The following is a 20,422-nucleotide window of genomic DNA, read 5'->3' as shown; positions in this document are numbered from 1 at the left end:
CACAAATTGATGTCACTTGTTCACATGAGAACCTTGACACATGAAGAAGATGAGATTAAGCAGAGATTTTTAGGAACTCTGAGTTTTATCTACACAGTTAGATTTTATTGAGGCATTCCATTCAGTGTCTCATGTACTCCTGCTTGAGCAATACTGTCAAGATATGGATTAGAGAGACACTCAAAAAAGACACTGATAAAATGCCACCAGTAACAGTGGATGACACAGATGTGGCCGGTCATTTTGATGACTCAGACACTAGGTCCTAGAGGAACAGAAATTTGCTGAATCGAGAGATCTGTTTTATTGCCAAATTGGAAGTTAATAGTATTAGTCAACCCAGAGAAAAAAATACAACTGAACTAGAACACATGCGCAGAGAACTTGACACATTCAGCTTGAAAACTTTAGAAAAGTATGATGAAGAGACTGTGAAGTCCTGGAATAGGATGATCAGATCAGAGGACTGTGTTAATTTATAATATATGAAAAAGGAAAAAAGGTTGATACTTGTGGTTGAGTCTCTAAAAGAATTCACTATGGAGTAGGAGCTCATTTTTAAATCAAAAAAAGAAAGAAGCTGGAAAGTTAAAAGGACTACTAAAATTTAGCCTTTTTTTTTTTTTTTTTAAAGACTTAAATGTCAGATACTGGAATGACCTACAGAGGAGCAACTGATGAAGGGAAGGAAAATTTGTAATGATTAGCACAAAGCCACTGTTGAATGTAAGTATCAAGGGAAGGTTGAGTGAAAAGACCTAAAAGGCAACAAATCAGAGACTACAACTATCATATTTTCAAAACTGTAATTAGGTATTACCAAATAAAGTAAATAACTCTTAAGTTAGAGTGCAAAATGAAAACACCTTATTGTTTTAAAGATGCAAAAGCAAGAAAATATAACATAAGCGTATCCACATTTTAAATAGTTGTTTGTGTGGTGGGCAAATGCCATTTAAAAACACTTTCAATAGAAAAACGATTTATAAGTCAGTTTACAGAAGATCAAAAAAAAATCAACGTTTAATCCCAACTTTAACTATAAATAACTAAAAAGAAACATTGTCCTCCATCCTGTTTTTGCTTCAACATCTATGTCTTCTGCTCCTTGCCTTTTGGAGAAAACATTGCATTGTAAGGCTGCCGTCTTTTGGGACGAGGACAAGGATCAAGATCTTCCTTAATGTAACCTTAAAAACAAACGACAAATTTAGAAGACTGTATTTGCACCATGCTTCTCTTTCAGCATGTACTCACTAAAACTGTCTTATTTAATGCCTTCTAAGTTTACATGAGCCTGTGATTATTAGCTGTGTGATGTTAATGCATGATTTCACTACTTAGCATCAGTCTCCTCATTGATACTAACAATAACCGCAAACATTTATCAAACGTATTGTATACATTACCTCAGCTAATGCTCACATCCCTTTGGAGTAGCTTCCACTATACCTACTTCACAGATGAGGTAATGGAGACCCAAGGAAGTTAAAGAACTTGCTCAAGTTCACAAGGCTATGAGATGGGGAAGAGCTGGGACCTTGCCCAAGATTGGTCTAACCCCCAGAACCAGAGTTCTTAAGTACTTTCCTAGTCTGCCTCCTACAGGTTGCAAATGGGAACAAATAGCTAAACAATCATAAAGAACAGTCTGCTATTATGATAATTCCAGGTGCTTATCAAAAAGACTTTCTGCAGCAGCTACTTATTTAGATGATGTGCCTGTGCCCCAGTACTCTTGAACTACCTAATTCTCCTAGTGTCTTGAGTCATGCGGTATGCGCTCTGCTATACCCCCTTAGGCCATGGTAGGCACACAATAACAGGCTCTATACAGATTGTTTAATTCTATGTGAAGACCAGGCAGTGGCATCCGTCAAAAGGAACTTAATTTGGCTTGTTAATGGGGAAAGTGAAAATATGGTAATAGCTACAGGAGACTTGGCATCTTATGGAAAAACTATCTTACCACTAAATATCTGGGGCTTCAAAGCTGTATACATTCTCAAATCATATTAAATGTAAATGCTACACTTGAAGGAATTAGTTCCAACAGCTTCCAAACAAAGGTCCTTTTCACTCAGATGTGGTTTATAAAGACCCAGCATTCTGGATAAGTGAGGTTTTAAAATCTAAAATTCAGACTAGTCACTTTAAAAAGATTCTCTTTTCTTATAGGTAATTTTAAAAAATAACTTCGGACAATTCAAGTTGCCTGATTTAAAAAAAAAATTTTTTTAATGTTTATTCAGTTTTGAGAGACAGAGCACGAGTAGGGGAAGGATAGAGAGAGGGAGACACAGAATCTGAAGCAGGCTCCAGGCTCCAAGCTATCAGCACAGAGCCCAACACGGGGCTTGAACTCACGGAGCACGATATTGTGACCTGAGCTAAAGGACGCTTAACCGACTGAGCCACCCAGGCGCCCCAAGATTCTCTTTTTAACATACCTTACTGGCAACTTTTATAATGTTATTATTTTATTAAAAGTCATTTTGATGATAGGATAAAAGAGAAATTTACTTTCTGAAATTTGAATGATAAACCAGGATAAAGAATATACAACTATATTAAAGTGATTATACACAATCTCTGATTCCAGTGGCATTACTCAGAGTTAAAGTTAAGTTAAAGTTAAGCCTTTTATCTTAGGAATTTGTTTTTTTTTTTTTTCTTTTTTTAAATTTTTTTTTTTTTTCCACGTTTATTTATTTTTGGGACAGAGAGAGACAGAGCATGAACGGGGGAGGGGCAGAGAGAGAGGGAGACACAGAATCGGAAACAGGCTCCAGGCTCTGAGCCATCAGCCCAGAGCCCGACGCGGGGCTCGAACTCCCGGACCGCGAGATCGTGACCTGGCTGAAGTCGGACGCTTAACCAACTGCGCCACCCAGGCGCCCCTAGGAATTTGTTTTTATGCTACAGAACTAGCCCCTGAGCAGAAGGTAAAGAAAACCATGGGAAAAAAGTCTAATGTTTAGACTTGGGTATATACACTATTTCAAAAAAACTAATTCCAAAATATTATAACCTGTATTCTCACCTCTTTCCATACACGTCTGAGTGGAAGGAAAACCAACTTCCCAGAAATTCTCTGGTGTGTTGGGTGGAATGTAGCGGAATCGGTGTCTTGAGCAGGAAGCCAGCTTCTTTTCTCTTTCTTCTGCTGGAATATCTGCATAATACTGATAATAAAAACTGGTAAGTTTTTCACTTAGAAATAATACATGGACTATTATGCTTATTGATTATAAACTAGAAGCTAAGAAAGCTGTCAAAGTATTCAGCATGCTAGGGAACAACACTCACTGAAGACAGTATTAGTAATTAATACTAGTAGCACTAATGCTGGTCTGTGAAATGTTCGCTTCACAAATGAGAAAAGGAGCTTGGAGCTTGTATCACAATGTGAACCAATATGATGCTTTTTTCATCAGTAAAGTCTTATAACACAAAACCAAAAACAAAACCCGCCAGCTTAACTTTACAGTGTGCTTCGTGGCGTAGCCAATCTATATGGTGCAACGTCAACTTTGTTAGACCAGCAACAAAACTGCACTTTGGCACTTTTCTCAGTTGTTATTTGGATATAACATGTATGTTTTGAAGTAATTTTCTTATTTAGGTTTTTACAAATACAAGTTCAGCTATGAAAGCTGCAGTCTTCAGGACTTCCCCGCTTAAACTATATTTTTCAATTAGGATCAAAGACATAATTATTTCTTGCAACTGCAATCCAAACAACTTGAACTTCATGAAAACAAGGTTAAAACTTGTATGTAAAAAATGTACAGGTCTTTCAAAAACAAAGCAGTAGTGTAAAGTGTAATAGAACACACGGCAGGATCACACAATCCAGCCAATCCCACTTTATATTTGAGAAACTGAAAACCAAATTGGTAATTCTACTGGTGATATCATCTGTTGAAAGTGGCAGACTCAGGACTAGAACTTAAGACTGAAGTAAAGATTGTAAATACATTTTTCTTTTACACAAATTAAAGGCTTCTGAGTACTTCTGAAACAACTATTTTGGGGACTACCTTTTTCATCTTTCTCCCTGACAAGCCTTTGTTACCTGAGCTTGGACACTGGGGTGGGATGACCTTAGAGAATCACGGTTATCAATCAATTTATAGAAACATCGCCACCAAATTACAAACATACACAAAAGCGCCAGTAGGCTGGTGTAGCTATAACACAGCAAGCAACTGGGAGGGTGGTGACCAAAATCAGAGAGGAAGTGGGGTGCCAGAGTTTGCTATCCTTGATAAGAATGCTGGATCCTATCTAGTTCTTTGTGAGATGGGAAGACATTTAAGCATTTCAGGTAGAGAAATGACAAGTTTTAATTTTTATTCTAAAAAGATCACTAGGGGAAAAAAAAAAAGACCATTCAATGTTGTGTTAAAAGTACACTGGGAAGACTGAAATTAAGGAGATGCCTGTCCTATCCAAGCCACCCTGTGCTGATGCTCTCAGGCCCAGCCCTGTCCTGCCCGACACCCTACATTCCTGATTCTCTCTCCCCTCTGGCACACAGGCCAGGAACTGAAGCACTTAGTGCTGACATAAAAAAGACCTTTAATCCCAGGCAATTTCCCCACTGGGGGCAATAAAATCATTAACATCTCAAAAATACCTTGCTTTAAAAGAAAGAAACACTGTGAAGAGACAAGAATAAAAAAGAAAAATGGGGACAGAGTATATGGGAATTCTCTGTACTTTCTGCTCAAGTTTGCTGTGAATCTAACACTGCTTTCTAAAAACTGTTGACTAGTTAAAACAAAACAACACAAGGAAAAAGCACTTAGAAGTTATTTCAATAGTCCAGGCGAGATGAAATGGTGCCTTCGTCCATGGGGTTAGCGGTGGTGACAGTAAGTGGGTGGAAATGGAATACACTTTGAAGGTAGAATTGATAGGATTTGCTGATAGATCTGTTACTGAGAAATGCAAGAAAAGAACAGAGGGTAACTATAAGAGCTTTGGTTTAAGCAGCTAGAAGAATGGACATACAAGAGACTCAAGTGAGGTTTGGGAATCAGAGGTGGAAACGGTTTGCTTTCGGCAGGCTGAAACTTGACATGATTATAATACCTCCACATGTGTATTACATATTCCACAGGTGGAAGAGACACTGGGACACATTTAGGAACCGTAAGCATATAGATAGTATTTAAATACACAGGACTGGTAATTTGACTCCTGGTCATGAGAGAGTAACAGGGAACAGACTTATCTCCTATCTTAAACAAGAAAAAAATTGGAATTAAATGTATGAGACAATAGATTTTAGAGACTGAATAACAGCACAAGCAATGATTCCTGAAAGAAGGAAAGCAAATTAAGTGTTTCTAACACAAGAGCTTTTTTTCTAACTGGTAGTGTAAGAGTCGTGGTTATAACTAAAAATTGGGGATTTGCATAGTACAGACCATGTTCTTTAGTTAAGAAATCACGACATGTTCAATTTGTGTTATGAAAACCCATGATATAGATTTTGCTTGCATTGCCAAACTGCCTTCCAAAATAGCAATCTCAATTTACACTCCCACTGGTAGTTAGAGCCTATTTCTCACCAAATGCTTACCTGCACTACAAGCTATCCATATATAACTTTAATCTGCTTGGTTATCAAATTTTCTAGCCCACAGCTGTTAAAAAGAAAATTTAAAGGGGGAACTAAATCGCTAGAGGCAGGCATCTAATACCTAACAGATAGCAAGGGAAGAAATTAAAGAAGCATGTTTCAAGAAAACACAGAACCTGCCTGAGAGATATCTGGTGACAGGAGGATTAGTACCACCTACTTCAATAGTCCAAGACAGACAATGTATAAGAGGAAAACATACTTGTGCTATAAGGATGAAATAGAGCCTGTTCATCACAATTTGTTTAAGAAGGAATATTTGGGGAAAAAGTTACGAGCTTATGGCCATACCACTGATTGAGAAAAAAACATGAATATATCTCATTTCCTGAGAGTGCTGGGGTAAGTAATAAACGTTAAAGTTTCCTGCTAAAATACCAAGGGGCGCCTGAGTGGCTCAGTCAGTTGGGCGTCTGACTTTGGCTCAGGTCATGATCTCACGGTTCGTGAGTTTGAATCCTGTGTCGGGATCTGTGCTGACAGCTGGAGCCTGCTTTGGATTCTGTGTCTCCCTCTCTCTCTCTGCCCCTCCCCCACTAGTGCTCTGTTTCTCAAATATAAATAAATGTAAAAAAAATTTTTTTTAAATAAAATACCAGAAATATCCCCAAATAGTTTATATGTAAGAGCCTTTGCTGTAACATAACACCAGGAGAAAAAATTAAAACAAATACAGATAAACACAGGAAAGAAAAATGGCACAAATGTCTTAAGCTGGTAAAAAGAACTAGGGCTTAGGCTCCAGATTCACTTGATGAAAATTTTAGAGAAGTTGAGGGCCTTCATTTTCATCTATTTATATCTTTCAGGTCACAACGAGTATGCTCTTTAATTATTTATCCTGCTATTCCTGGCTCAAACTAGGTTTCTAGATTTTTATCTATGATTTTTAAATCATGCATTTATAATCTTAAAGCCATAGTAAAGAAAAAAAAAAAAACCCACCAGACAGTCTTTACATTAGTACTTACAATTTCGCATTCCTTACATGTGTGTCCAAGCAATTTTCTTCTCTCTTCTTTTTTCCGAACTACCTCAATATGAGGAAAATTTTGTAAGCTAGTCTCTCTGGGAGAAAAATGAATTAAATTTAAAAATTAATCCATTTGTTACTACAAAGATCTTTGGTTTAGATTTTTAATTAACAAAGGTGAAGGCCCAGAGGAGAAATAATCCCAAAACATTCACTCATTTTATTTGAAATGTTTATTCAGTATGTTAGAAAATTATTTTTTCATGCATTCTTCATTAAATACTTATTAGGTGCCTACTACTTGTCAGGTATTTTTATGTATATTGTTCTCTAACTGAAAAAATAGAACTATTACTTCCTATTTTTGCCTGAAAATTTGTCTGATTGGCTGAAAATAATACATAAAATAACTTAATTTAAAAAGGAATACTGTATTATTAAAGTCAGGAACTGGTATTCTATAACATAACCAAGAAAGAATAACTACCTCTGTTAACTCAGTTTTCTTAAAGAACCTGTATTTCTGGGCTAACCTACTCCCCTCAAAAAAAAAGATTCATCTGTTTACATGTCATCTGTCATTTTCTCCAAAAATTTATTTTGCTGCCTACATTCACCCTGGATTCTTCAAAATGTTAGGAACAATTATTTGCCCTTGTCCTTAAATGGATCAGATCCTATTGGGAACTACTGGAAACCTAGGAAAGGTCAAAGCCACTGAGGTATTAATGAGGTATGGAGTGCTCTGGGAAGAAAAAACACATTTTTTTTTAGCACAGAACTTTTTAATATACTTGTATCCTGCTTTAAGTTTTAAAGCCCAATATAGAAAAGTCCAAACTTCTAAAATAGGTAAATGATGCCTCAAGTGATGGTACATGTATTTGTTTATATTAAAGACATCCCCAGTGAGCTTAAACAGTCTGACTCACAAAAACTAATTTCTAAAATGACTTGTTGGTAACATACCCACTTTGAGGTATTTTGATCCTAAGCCCCTCTACTTGGCAAGCACTTTCCATCAAAAGAAAGCTTTAATCCCTCTATGTCAAAGTATGAGGTTATCGGTCCTTTGGGTCCTTAAACCCAAGAACTCTCAACCTTAGAGCAATCTGTAAATGAAAAGGACAGATAAAAATTGCTTTCTTTCAAACAGCTTATGGAATTTTAAAAGCTTATGTAGAGTACTTTCTGGCCATATCAGATCCTCTCCTCTGAGTATTGTCTATTTTGCTTCTATAGTGTGTTATAATGTTGCAGGGAATCTACTAGTAGACTGGCATCTGTAGCAGACCTTAAAGCATCACCTAAAAGATTACTAAGCTTCTTGTCCCTCATGCAACACAACCCACCTTCCCAGGGTTTGCTAGTATTGTCTGTGGGGAAAGAAACAATGCTGACTCTGAGACTTTCACCGTACCCATGCATCACACCCACCTCCTGCATTTCCAGCTATCTAATGGTTTCAGCATAAATAAAACTACTCATATTTATTTGAAATGACAGTTCTTCCTTTGCAATCCTACTTCAAGGAGTCTATCCCAAAGACACACAAAATTATGAAAAGAGAATGTACAATATTATTCAATGCAGCATTCTGTTAGCATAACTGTAAACACCCCAAATACCCATTACTAAGGAATCAGCTATGGTACCATCAATAAAGTACTATTATACTAAAAAAAGTAACTAAAAAAAGAAATGAAGAATATCACTATATGCTATTTTTATTTATTCATTTTAATGTTTTATTTTTGAGAGACAGAGTGTCAGTGGGAAGGGGCAGAGGGAGGGAGACACAGAATCCAAAGCAGGCTCTAGGTTCCGAGATGTCAGCACAGAACCTGATGCGGGGCTTGAATTCAAGAACTATGAGATCATGACCTGAGCCGAAGTTGGGCGCTTAACTGACTGAGCCACCCAGGTGCCCCCACTATATGCTATTATAAGTGATTTCTAGGATACATACTTAAATGAAAAAAGGAAAAGCAGAATAGAGAAAAGTATATATAGCATTCTACCATTTGTCTAAGGGGAAAGAGAATGATAATATATTTCTGTATAGATATTTACTTTTATTTTTTAAAATGGATTGAAAACCATAATTTTTAACAAATGGGATAGGGAGCTAACAGGTAAAGGGGACAATGTTAGAAGCTAGACTTATCTGAATATACCTTGTCTGATACTGCGTACACAGTTTACATAACTTAAAAAAAGAATTAAAAATAAAAAGAAAAATAATTCCTAAAAAATTCAAAAGCAAAATAAAACAAACCTAGACAATGAGTTGGTGGTATACATACACAAAAAATAATTATTCCAAATGGCTTTAAAATATGGTGACTGGACATTTATAATAGACATATTTTTTTCATTTTTAGAATTTATATTGTATGAAAAGATGGCAGATAACACGATACAGCTTAAGAACAAAAAAACCCACAAAGACATGTTAAGCCATTTTCATAAATCACATTATCGATGATTATTTATATTATTCTGAGACTGCTCTAAATATTAAAGAATAAAGTTAAAGAAGAAATTATGTTGGTAGCACTGAAAAGTGAAATTTTCAGGAAAGGGAAAGTAGATACAGATGTAAGAAGAGATTACATAAAAATCCTGTAGTTCTGAACCTGAAATGGAGCTATTGGTGTGAAAAAGTATAGTTATCTTAAAAAAACAAAATGAAACAAAAACCTTATTCCTAATTCTGTCCACCACCTAAAAGATCTACAAACAATGACTAACTGTAGCAATGAGCAACACTAGTGGTTAGACTAAATTTGTTTTTCACTAAAAGAAACCAGGGCTCCTGAAAAAATGGCAGATTCCAGGGTTCTCTAGGAAGAGAGCCTAGAACATGATATATCATACCAGAAGCAAGCAAGCTAGGAAAGACTGGGGTAGTGCTCATTCAAAGAGACTGGGGCCAAGATGTGGCAATACGATCTGAGTATAAATAAGTGTAAGAGACTGAAACACATGAAATATTTAAATCCATGAGTTCATAATGATACCACAAATAAAAACTCCCTAGCCATATTTGGGATGCTAGGGTACTATTTCTTTGGAGAACTGGTAAATAAAGGAAAAGAATTCAGCATTTAGCAATAAAACGACAGCTCTTATCTGTTAGAGTCTTACAGGTATCAATAAAAACTTATCTTAGCCTGTCAGATCTCTAAAATTCTCAACAGAAATCAAAATACAGGGGCGCCTGGCTGGCTCAGTCAGAGGAGCATGCAACTCTTGATCTTGGGGTCATGAGTTTGATCGAGCCCCATATTAGGTATAGAGATTACTCACACAAAAAAAAAACAAAAACAAAAACCTTAAGAAAAAAAGTATGGGGTGCCTGGGTGGCTCAGTCGGTTGAGCATCCAGCTCTTGATTTTGGCTCGGTCATAGTCTCACAGTTCAGGAGTTCAAGCCCCATGTTGGGTTATGCGCTGGCAGCGCAGATCCTGCCTGGGATTCTCTCTCTCCTTCTCTCTCTGCTCCTCCCCTGCTTGTGCTTGCTCTTGCTCTCAAAATAAATAAATAAACATTAAAAAACACCATTAAAAAATGAAAGTATAAAATATACTTTGCTTATTGAGGGATTCAATCTGCCAACATCATAACTTGAAGAAAAAAAGGCATAAAAATTCTTTTGAATTGAATTATTATGCCTAAATTCACTTCTAGAATGAATGGTACATGATTAAAAATTACAGAATTTGCCATCTTTGAATGAAAGTCACAAAGTAGCATTATGGTTCAAAATCAAGATGCTTAGTTTTTCTTTTATGGTTTAAAAATCCCCATGAAATAATTTTCAAGCACAACCTAAGGCCTGTCACCTAAAGTCCTATACTAAATAATAGTCATATAATTTAACAAATTGCTGGAGTTCAAATAAAGTCCACAATAAAACAGAATAAGAATTAAAATATTTGTTATAAAAAAGAGAGAAAATAACTATTACCATTTGTCAAAAAAATAGTGATATAAATTTCTTTATTTGTAGTATTTGTCATTTTTATGCTTAAGTCCTTCTTTTTTATGACCATAAAATGAATAAAATGTGCTCTATTTTAACCAAAGTAAGAACTTAACAGTTCAGAGGTACGCTGACCAAGATAGTACTGTTGTACTTCCCGTCACATTGCTGGTATTAATCAGGACCAACTTACCTTTCATCATCTTTAAAATATGGCTCCACATATGCTTTCTGTTTGACTTTATCTTGCTTATCACCATGAGCTGTAAACAAACACACATAAAGGAAAAGAATCAAGCATTTAATTATAACACAAACTGAATGCAGAACTGAGAAATAGCTTTTTTGGAACAAAAATAACCTATATCAAAACTTCCATTCTAATTGAATTTCCTTCTCTAGGCTCCTGGGCAATTTGTTTAAATTTCTGCAACTAATTTTTTGTTTCTTTTTCATCTGCATAATGATGAGGTGCTGACTATCTTGTTTACCTCAGAATTACTACAGATAAAAACTCGCACCTATAAAACTATTTTAGACTTAAAACCTATATATACAAGTACCTGTACACACGTGTAGATTGTATATAAAAGTATTTTAGACTTCAAAAGAACTACTTTGATGCTCATTTTCACTTGGTACCAAACACAATAACAAGGCAGCTTTTCATATGTTTCACTTATTAGTGCTGCTGATTTTTTTTTTTTTTTAAATAAGCTCTTTGCTCAACACGGGGCTCAAACTCATGACCCTGAGATCAAAAGCTGCATGTTCCACCAACTGAGCCAATCAGATGCCCTAGTCCTGATTTTTATAATGTGTCTTTGAGGTAGATTAAGTAGGAGACAGAGGTTAAAGAATTTTATCAGAAAATTGGAGATAAGAACTAAAGTTCATGGACCTGAATCTCAAGTTGTCTGGACCCAAACAGCCAACTGCTATGGTCTATTCAAATAGTCCAAATTTACGAAGCATTGTTCTAAGTTCTGGACATGCAATGTCCAACAAGAGAAACCAGGTCTCTTGTCCTCATGGAGTTTATACCACAGTGAGGGAAACAGACATTAAGTAGACAGTTAAGGCTTACCTGAGGAAGGACATGGAAAGTAGTAACTGATGAATAAAAAGAAGTCAGCCACAAGAAGCAGGAGTGGAGAATATTCTAGGTAAACGTCTTGAGATGGGAAAAAGTATGGGATGTTATAAGAACTAATAAAAGGCCAGTGTGGTTGAGATTTAGCAAAGAAAGGTAAGTGTTAGGAAAGATGAGATTGAAGAGGTGGGCAAGTACCAGATCATGATGGGCCCTGGAGGCCAAAAGGAGTTTGAATTTTGTTGTGAATGCAATAGAGTGCACTGAAGACTTTTGAAAAGAATCTACTTTATTACAGGCAACACACTGATTTTAAGTATACTAGGATTAATTCTGACAAACATACACCCCAGTGCAACTACCACCTAAATCAAGGCGTACATAGAACTTCCATCCCCCGTGGAAGTTTCCTCCTATTCCTTTGCTTCTCAAGCACAAGAATGTTCTCTGATGTTTCTCCTCCCCCACTATGGAGGGATGATTTCTACCACCACAGCTTAGTTATAACTGTTTTAGAACTCTGTATTAATGGAATTACATAGTATGTATTCTTGTCCATCTTTTGGACTTTTTTAGCTCAACAGGTTTGGGCAATTCATTGTTGAGTCTAGGACCCTCCTTTTTGTTGACAGATAGTATTCCATTATGTGAGTTTACCACAATTCATAATCATCTGTTGATGGACATCTGGGTTGTCTCCAGTTTCGAGCTACTGCAAATAGCACTGCTGTGAACATTTCTGAACACAATCTTTTGTGAATGTGTTTTCATTTTTCTTGTCTATATACCTGGCAGTGGAATTGCTGGGTCATAGGGCGAATGTATACATAACTTTATAAGAAACTGACAAACCTCAATAAGGCTGTTAAAAAAAATCTTGCTGAACTCTTTTCCACAGTACAATTTTATATCCTCACCAGCAAAGTATGAGAGTTCCAATTGTTCTTCACCTCTGCTAATGCTGGATATTATCAGACTTTAAAACCGTTTCAGTGGATGTGCAGTGGTATCTCAGTCCCTCATGTCCAATAATGTTGAGGACATTTACATGTGCTTACTGGACATCCAAATATCCTTTCAGTGAAGGTTTTTAAAAGTGAGAAGATAATGCAATCCAATTTACATTTAAAATACATAGAGTTTTGTCAACTCTGAATTCTTTATGATACAGAGATGCTATGGGCTTCCTTCCTGTGGGGCATTCTGCAGTGATCCAAAGATTCTGATTCCTCTCATTTCAAGTGATCCTGTGGCGGTCACTTTGTGTTTTGTAAAACAAATGAACTTTCAATCTGTGAAAGAAAGACCTTTTAAGGTTGCGAACCCCAGAGGTCAGAGCTTGAAATGCTTTTTTCTTCTTTTTTCTAAAATGTTTGCTTATTTTTGAGAGAGTGAATGAGACGGGGGTTGGTGGTGGTGCCTGTACAGAGGATCTGAAGTGGGTTCTGAGCTGACAGCAGAGAGCCTGATGCAGGGCTCAAACTCACATGAACCATGAGATCATGACCTGAGCCAAAGGGATGCTTAAGGGACTGAGCCACCCAGGCGCCCCTAGGCTGTATTTTTTTAAAACTGATAGAAGCACAAAGAAAACATCATCAAGACAGACTACATAGCAGAAGGTGTTCTCATCTATAACCTTTGCACTAGACTAAAAGTTCTTTTTTACTTACAACAAGAAAATGAGACATTTAGCAAGAATTTTAACTTTCAATTCAGATTATCTGCTTAAGAGTTTCACTTATTCTTCTTTTGATTACTATCCTACATTATAAACTACTGTTTCTGATGAAAAGAATTTCTTTAATTTTTTTTTTAAGAGAGAGAGCGAGAGCATGAATGGGGCAGGGGCAGAGGGAGAGAGAATCTTAAGTAGGGGCAATGCTTATTAGCATGGAGCCCAACACGGGGCTCTATCTCATGACCTGAAATCATGACCTGAGCTGAATTCAGGAATCAAATACTCAACCGACTAAACCACCCAGGCATCCCTAATAAAAAGAGTTTTAAGGGGCACCTGGGTAGCTCAGTCAGTTAAGCATCTGACTTCGGCTCAGGTCATGATCTCGTGGTCTGTGAGTTTGAGCCCCGCATCAGGCTCTGTGCTGACAGCTCAGAGCCTGGAGCCTGCTTCAGATTGTGTCTCCCTCCCTCTCCCTCTCTCCCTCTTTCCCTCTCTCTCTCTCTCTCTCTCTCTTTCTGCCCCCTCCCCCACTCATGCTCTGTCTCTCTCTCTCTCAAAAATAAATAAACATTAAAAAAAAAAAAGAATTCTAAAAAGACACTGATACATGTAGCTACATTATTTTGTCTGGGAAGGTAAAGCATTCAAACAAAGTTAGTCTGAATTTTCTGTAAAACTTTCTCCTTCCACTCTATTACAATGATTAACTTATTACTTAATAAAGAACCTTTTCAAAACTTTTACAAACATTATGCGTAAGTTATATAAAGAAATTCATAGTATTCAATCAATTTCTTAGTTTTGATGAATACTTTATGGTCATATGTTAACATAAGGGGAAACTGAATGAAAGGTACAGGGAATCCTCTGAAGTATTTTTTCTAACACTTTTATTGGTCTGCAACTATCTCAAAAGAAAACTATCTAAAAGAAACTTATACAAGAAATAGGAAATTTTAGGGCCACCTGGATGGCTCAATCAGTTAAACGTCCAACTTCAGCTTAGGTCATGATCTCGTGGTTTGAGCCCCACATCGGGCTCTGTGTTAACAGCTCAGAACCTGGAGCCTGCTTCAGATTCTATGTCTCCCTCTCTCTCTGCCCCTCCCCTCCTTGTGTTCTTTCTCTCTCTCTCTCAAAAAATAAATAAACATTAAAAAAAAAGAAATATGAAATTTTAATTGTTAATTTAATTGTTAATTTTAATTGTTAATACATACCTCATACATACATACATACATATATACCTACCTACCTCATCAAGCTTGGTGACTTAATTTACTGAACTTAGTATAATTGAGAAGCCATAATTAGAAAGAAAATAGCCTTACTGTTTGGTTTCTTTGTGGTAGTCGACAATTCCTCTTCTTCAGCTGCTGCCTGGGGAAAGCTATCTGCCAAACAGGATTCATATTCTTCATGTGTTGTCTGATCAAACATATCTTCCAAGCTATCATTCATTTTTCTTTCTCCATCTATGTAAAAGAGCTTTGGCTTAGGGCAACAAGCAAGCTTTTTGGTTTCCACGTAGACCAATATGAAACTTATAGTAACTGCCACAAGATAAACTGGTCTCCGATGTACACGAGGCAACAATAAATCCCCAAGCCTAGGTAGTTACTGTATTTACAAAGACTTTATGTTAGGGCTTTAAATGTCCTTTGCTCATACGCAGAGAATGCTTTTTGTTGTTGTCATTACAAACATTGAAAAACTTTTTCTAGGGGCGCCTGGGTGGCTCAGTTGGTTAAGTGGCCGACTTCGGCTCAGGTCATGATCTCACGGTCCGTGAGTTCGAGTCCCGCGTTGGGCTCTGTGCTGACAGCTCAGAGCCTGGAGCCTGTTTCAGATTCTGTGTCTCCCTCTCTCTGACCCTCCACCGTTCATGCTCTGTCTCAAAAATAAATAAACGTTAAAAAAAAAAATTTTTTTTCTGTTAGTCCATGTATAATTCATACTGCTCTAAAATGAGTCCTATCAAAAAACTGTGAGGAATAAAAAATGCATCAGATGCATAGGGCCACTTGTACCCCAATGTTCATAGCAGCACTCTCAACAATAGCCAAATTATGGAAAGAGCCTAAATGTCCATCAACTGATGAATGGATAAAGAAATTGTGGTTTATAGACACAATGGAATTCTACGTGGCAATGAGAAAAAATGAAATATGGCCTTTTGTAGCAACGTGGATGGAACTGGAGAGTGTGATGCTAAGTGAAATAAGCCATACAGAGAAGACAGATACCATATGGTTTCACTCTTATGTGGATCCTGAGAAACTTAACAGGAACCCATGGGGGAGGGGAAGGAAAAAAAAAAAAAAAAGAGGTTAGAGTGCGAGAGAGCCAAAGCATAAGAGACTGTTAAAAACTGAGAACAAACTGAGGGTTGATGGGGGGTGGGAGGGAGAAGAGGGTGGGTGATGGGTATTGAGGAGGGCATCTTTTGGGATGAGCACTGGGTGTTGTATGGAAACCAATTTGTCAATAAATTTCATAAAAAAAAAAAAAAAGAAAATGCATCAGAATGATGAAAAATATGAAGCTTAATAAATAAGATATGTATAAATAGTGGACATTCAAATCTATACAACCTTGCTCATCTGCTTAATTTTATGCCACCATTAACACTTGGTAATTTAGTATTAATAAAAGGAACAAATTCCTTATTTGATATGCTAAGTGCTAAATTCATCTTCAGAGTACTAACAACATTTCTCACTATATAATCACATTTTGAAAAACAGCAGTTTACTAAAAAACAGAAATAGATCCAGTTGGCCAACAAACATGATAGAGCAGAAGCCTGCCAAGATTACTCTCTATAAAATAACTACAACTTCCCTAATCCATGGTGCTGCAGCACCCTTACCCTGTTTTATCTTTCTCCACAACTTATCATCTATCATACCCCACATTTGATTGTTTCCCCTTAAATTAGAAGGCATGTTCCATGAAGTAGGTACTTTTGTTCTGTTTATTCATTATTTCCAGTTTCTGAAACACTTCCCTTTATAGAACTGCAGCTCTGTATTTACTGAATGAGTAAACAATTTTTTTTTACATTGAGGATCAAATTTGTAAGTAATATGCAACTTCTACGTGCCAGGCAGTGTGCTAGGTATCCCAAGTATTCTGTATATACTGCTAGTAAATCACAATGTTAAGTCACTACTTTATGGTTTTTTTTTAACGTTTAAAAATCTTGGTAAGTAATCTCCACATCCATCGGGTGGCTGAAACTCACAACCCTGAGATTAAAAGTCACATGCTCTACCGACTGAGCCAGCCAGGCACCCCCCCTAGTTTATGTTGGTGGTCTTTTTTTTTAAGTAGGGCTCCATGCACAACATGGGGCTTGAACTCACAACCCTAAGAGTGAAAGTCGCATGCTCTACTGACTGAACCATACCTGTTGGTCTGATTTCTGACTTGAAATACTTGAAAACATAGATTATAGATTATATCCTCATTAATTTTCCTGGACCACAGAAACTACGAAAGCCAAGAATATGACTGTTGTGTTTTAATCCCTAAGTTATCAGAGTGATTTATTATATAGCAATAGTATGCACAATGTCTATGTAGCCAAAACTATCTCCACTCATTAGTTCAAATTCTAAACTTACTTCCACATGATTCTTGCTTCAAACATATTTGGGAAACTATCATATTCTTTAAAGTGACCCGATACATTTGAAGCCACAGTAGTCATATTTTAGTTTTGCCTTTTTTCTTTTTTTTTCAACAATATTAGGAGCTGGTACCAGAACAAAGTAATCTTAAAAGCAAAGTACCTTCTGAAGAAGAAAGTTACCTTAGTGTCGTTCACTATAAAAGGACAATGAATCACTGTTAAAGGTTTTTTTCTGTTTATAGGTACTGTCCTCTCAATGTAGGCAGCTAGCTATTTGGTCATGTAGTTACTCATTCCTAAAGAACAAAGAATTAAGGCACAGACTACTACAATTTTTTCTCACTTACTGCAGTTAGGGCAGCAAGAGATAAAGTGTTTCAAAAAAAAAAAAAGCAAAGACAAGACTGGCTTCAGCCCTGGGCAGGTAGACTAAAGAATATTCAGAAGAAGATAGGGAATGTACATATAGTCTGAATGCCCTCAGTTTCTAACAGCTGATCACTGGAGAGTGTCCTTGCTTTTGGCACTGCATCCCCCGTGGCAGGTCCTAACCCCTTAATACATAAGGGTGTAAGTGACACTATTCCTGGTCTAGTTGCTCTCATGCCATACACATCTGTAGTTAGGAGTGTTGCTAAGGTGGTGCCAACCAAAATCCTTGCATTGTTCCCACCTCTTTTGGAAAATCAAGGCTCTAGATGAAGACTTAAGTTCTTACAAAAGGCTGTAGACCCCTAATTTGGCCAAATCCCCTTTTCTGTAGAAGCAAAATATGGCAGAGTAGCTCAGTATATACACCATTATTCTTAGTTAACTGCTAATTTGCAAATCTATACAAATACTTCTCAGTAGACTCTCCCCTTTTTACCCTATAAATTACTCTGGAAATTCATATTTCTGAAACAGGACTCTCAAGATTCCCTTTTACAAAATAGATCTAAGTACTAGAGATCAGCAAATTTTTTCTTAAAGGGTCAGACAGGAAATATTTTAGGCCTGAGGGCCCAATAAGGTCTGCAGCTACTACTTTACTCTGCTATGGTACCATGCAAGCAGCCATAGGCAATACATAAACAAAATAACTGAGGCTGTGTTCCAATAAATCTTTATTTATAAAACAGGCAGCTGACTATGGTTTGCTGAACCTTGGAAACAATTTAAATTTTTTCTGGAAAAAAAAGTTTTGGCTAAAGATTTTTTTCCCTTGAAATACTGAAAGTGAGCTTTACTAAGAAAAATCTAATATTATTAAAAGATGAAAAAAACCTGGTTTATGGTGAAGAGGTCACTTGTGGTCATCAATGTAATGGTATGACTATAAACTTCCCTCCACATTTTTATTAAATTAAAAAAAAAATCAAATCTTACTTGGACTTTTCTCTCCCTTTTGTTCTTGCTTCTTCATTTTTAGAAGCACCGTTTCACTAACCAATGTGCAGTCCGTGTCCACTGTCTCTCCTCCTGCTAATCGTGACTGACTGCCATCCTAAATATTTAAAAATTCAAAAATTTTAACAATTATCCTGCATGGCCTTACATTTATGTTTTTAAAATTTTGGTATAATATACACACCATGAAATTGACCATTTTAACCATATTTTAAGTGTACACTTCAGCATTAAGTTATATTTATTTTTACCCTTTAGGAATATACATAGATTTATACATATATGCCTGTGAAGTATTTTAGCTTCAACGTACAAGCATCTTCTCTCAAGCCTATGAAAAGAAAGCCTGCTGCCAAGGGAAGGGAGAGGTATGCCCCACTGAACTCCCTGAACCTCTCCTCCCTTCCTCTCCAGCCTGCCTCACAGTAACGAACATCAGCGTACACAAAGAACAATTTATACTGCAGCAGCAGTGAAATAGTTCAGGAATATGCTACCAAGTGAAAAATAATTTCTTAAACTACACTGAACCTAAATACAAGCCAAAAGAGTTATTATCAAAAGCATCATAAAGTTAGAAGAAAAAGCATTTTTCTTAGTTTTCTGAATGAGTAAATGCAGGTTTTAAGCAGTATGTAATCGATTATGTTACAGTCACAGAGTGAGTTAGGAGAGGAAGGTAACTAACAACTTACTAGAATAACCACATGTGCTTTGGTTTTATTTTCTAACTTACCTTTGTATCTATTACAGTAATATCCATTTTATATTGAGAAAGGTCTGCTCCTGGATCTATGCTCCACTGGTTATTTTCAAAGGATACATCTTCAATAAGGAGAAAAAAATAGAATTAAAAATGGATTTTAAAAATTCTTAAACCATTATGGGATCCACAAGTGGGAGAAAGGATTTGAAAATCATATATCTGCTAAAGAGACTATCTAGGACATAGAGAATATAAAGAAGTCTTACAACTCAATAATAAGAAAAATATTCCAATTGAAAATGAGCAAAGGATCTGAACAGACAATCCCTTCAAAGAAGATATACAAATGGCCAAAAGCACACGATAAGATGTCCTACAGCATTAGCCAGCAGGGAAAGGCAAATCATAACCACAATGAGATACTACTTCACATGCAGTAGGATGGCTAGAGTAAAAAAACAGATAATAACAAGCACTGGTGAGAATGTGGAGAGTGGGAACCTCATGTGCTAGTAGCCACTTTGGAAAGCAGATGGTTCCTCAAAAGGTTAAACAGAGTTAGCATATGGCCCAACAATTCTTCTCCTATGTAACTCAAGAAAAATGAAAAGATACATCTACATAAAACTGTAAGTCAACAGCTATGCTCATAGCAGCATTATCTGTAATAATGAAAAAAATGAAAGTAAAATTAAGTCACAAAAGATCATATATTATATGATTCCATTTATATGAAAACTCCAGAGTAGGCAAATCTATAGAGACAGAGGGTAGATTAGTGGTTGCCTAGGATTGGGGAAGAGGGGAGGAATGCAGAATGATTGGTAATGGGTATTCTTTATTTAGAAAAAATTTTTAACTTAAGTATAATTAACATACACTGTTACATTAGTTTCAGCTGTGCAATATGATTCCGCAACTCTATACACTTCTCAGCGCTCATAAGATAAGCATACTCTTAATCCCCTTCATCTATTTCACTCATTCCCCACCCCTCCCTCCCCTCTGGCTACCATCAGTTTGATCTCGGTGTTTAAGAGTCTTTTGGTTTTGCCTCTTCTGTTTGTTTTACTTCTTAAATTCTACATATAAGAAATCATATGGTATTTGCCTTTCTCTGACTTATTTCACTTAGCATTATACCAAGTCCATCCATGTTGTTGCAAATGGCAAGATCTCGTTCTTTTTTATGGCTGAATAATATTCTACTGTACATACATAACCACATCTTTTTTATCTATTATTTATGGATACTTGGATTGCTTTCATATCGGCTCTGGTAAATAATAATATAATAAA

General features: G+C 36.4%; 1 protein-coding gene across 4 annotated transcripts in view; it reads right to left on the bottom strand.

The window, feature by feature from the left end:
* Positions 1–280: 280 nt before the first annotated feature.
* The window catches only part of RBBP8 (RB binding protein 8, endonuclease), a 111,201-nt gene continuing 91,059 nt past the window's right edge, over positions 281–20,422 (bottom strand). For all 4 annotated transcript variants that reach the window (XM_019815065.3, XM_019815064.3, XM_011288074.4 and 1 more), the window contains 7 exons: positions 19,154–19,242; positions 18,397–18,514; positions 14,723–14,866; positions 10,808–10,877; positions 6,625–6,721; positions 3,044–3,185; positions 281–1,190 (listed from right to left, as the gene is read on the bottom strand). In XM_019815065.3, coding sequence (XP_019670624.1) covers positions 1,093–1,190; positions 3,044–3,185; positions 6,625–6,721; positions 10,808–10,877; positions 14,723–14,866; positions 18,397–18,514; positions 19,154–19,242 — 758 coding nt within the window. In that variant the 3' untranslated portion in view covers positions 281–1,092. The remainder of the gene's footprint in view (positions 1,191–3,043; positions 3,186–6,624; positions 6,722–10,807; positions 10,878–14,722; positions 14,867–18,396; positions 18,515–19,153; positions 19,243–20,422) is intronic.

This window comes from Felis catus, chromosome D3 (assembly GCF_018350175.1).
Source record: "Felis catus isolate Fca126 chromosome D3, F.catus_Fca126_mat1.0, whole genome shotgun sequence".
Classification (NCBI taxonomy): Eukaryota; Metazoa; Chordata; class Mammalia; order Carnivora; family Felidae; genus Felis; species Felis catus.
Note: the sequence above shows the minus strand (reverse complement) of the source record. Positions and strands in the feature narration are given on the sequence as shown.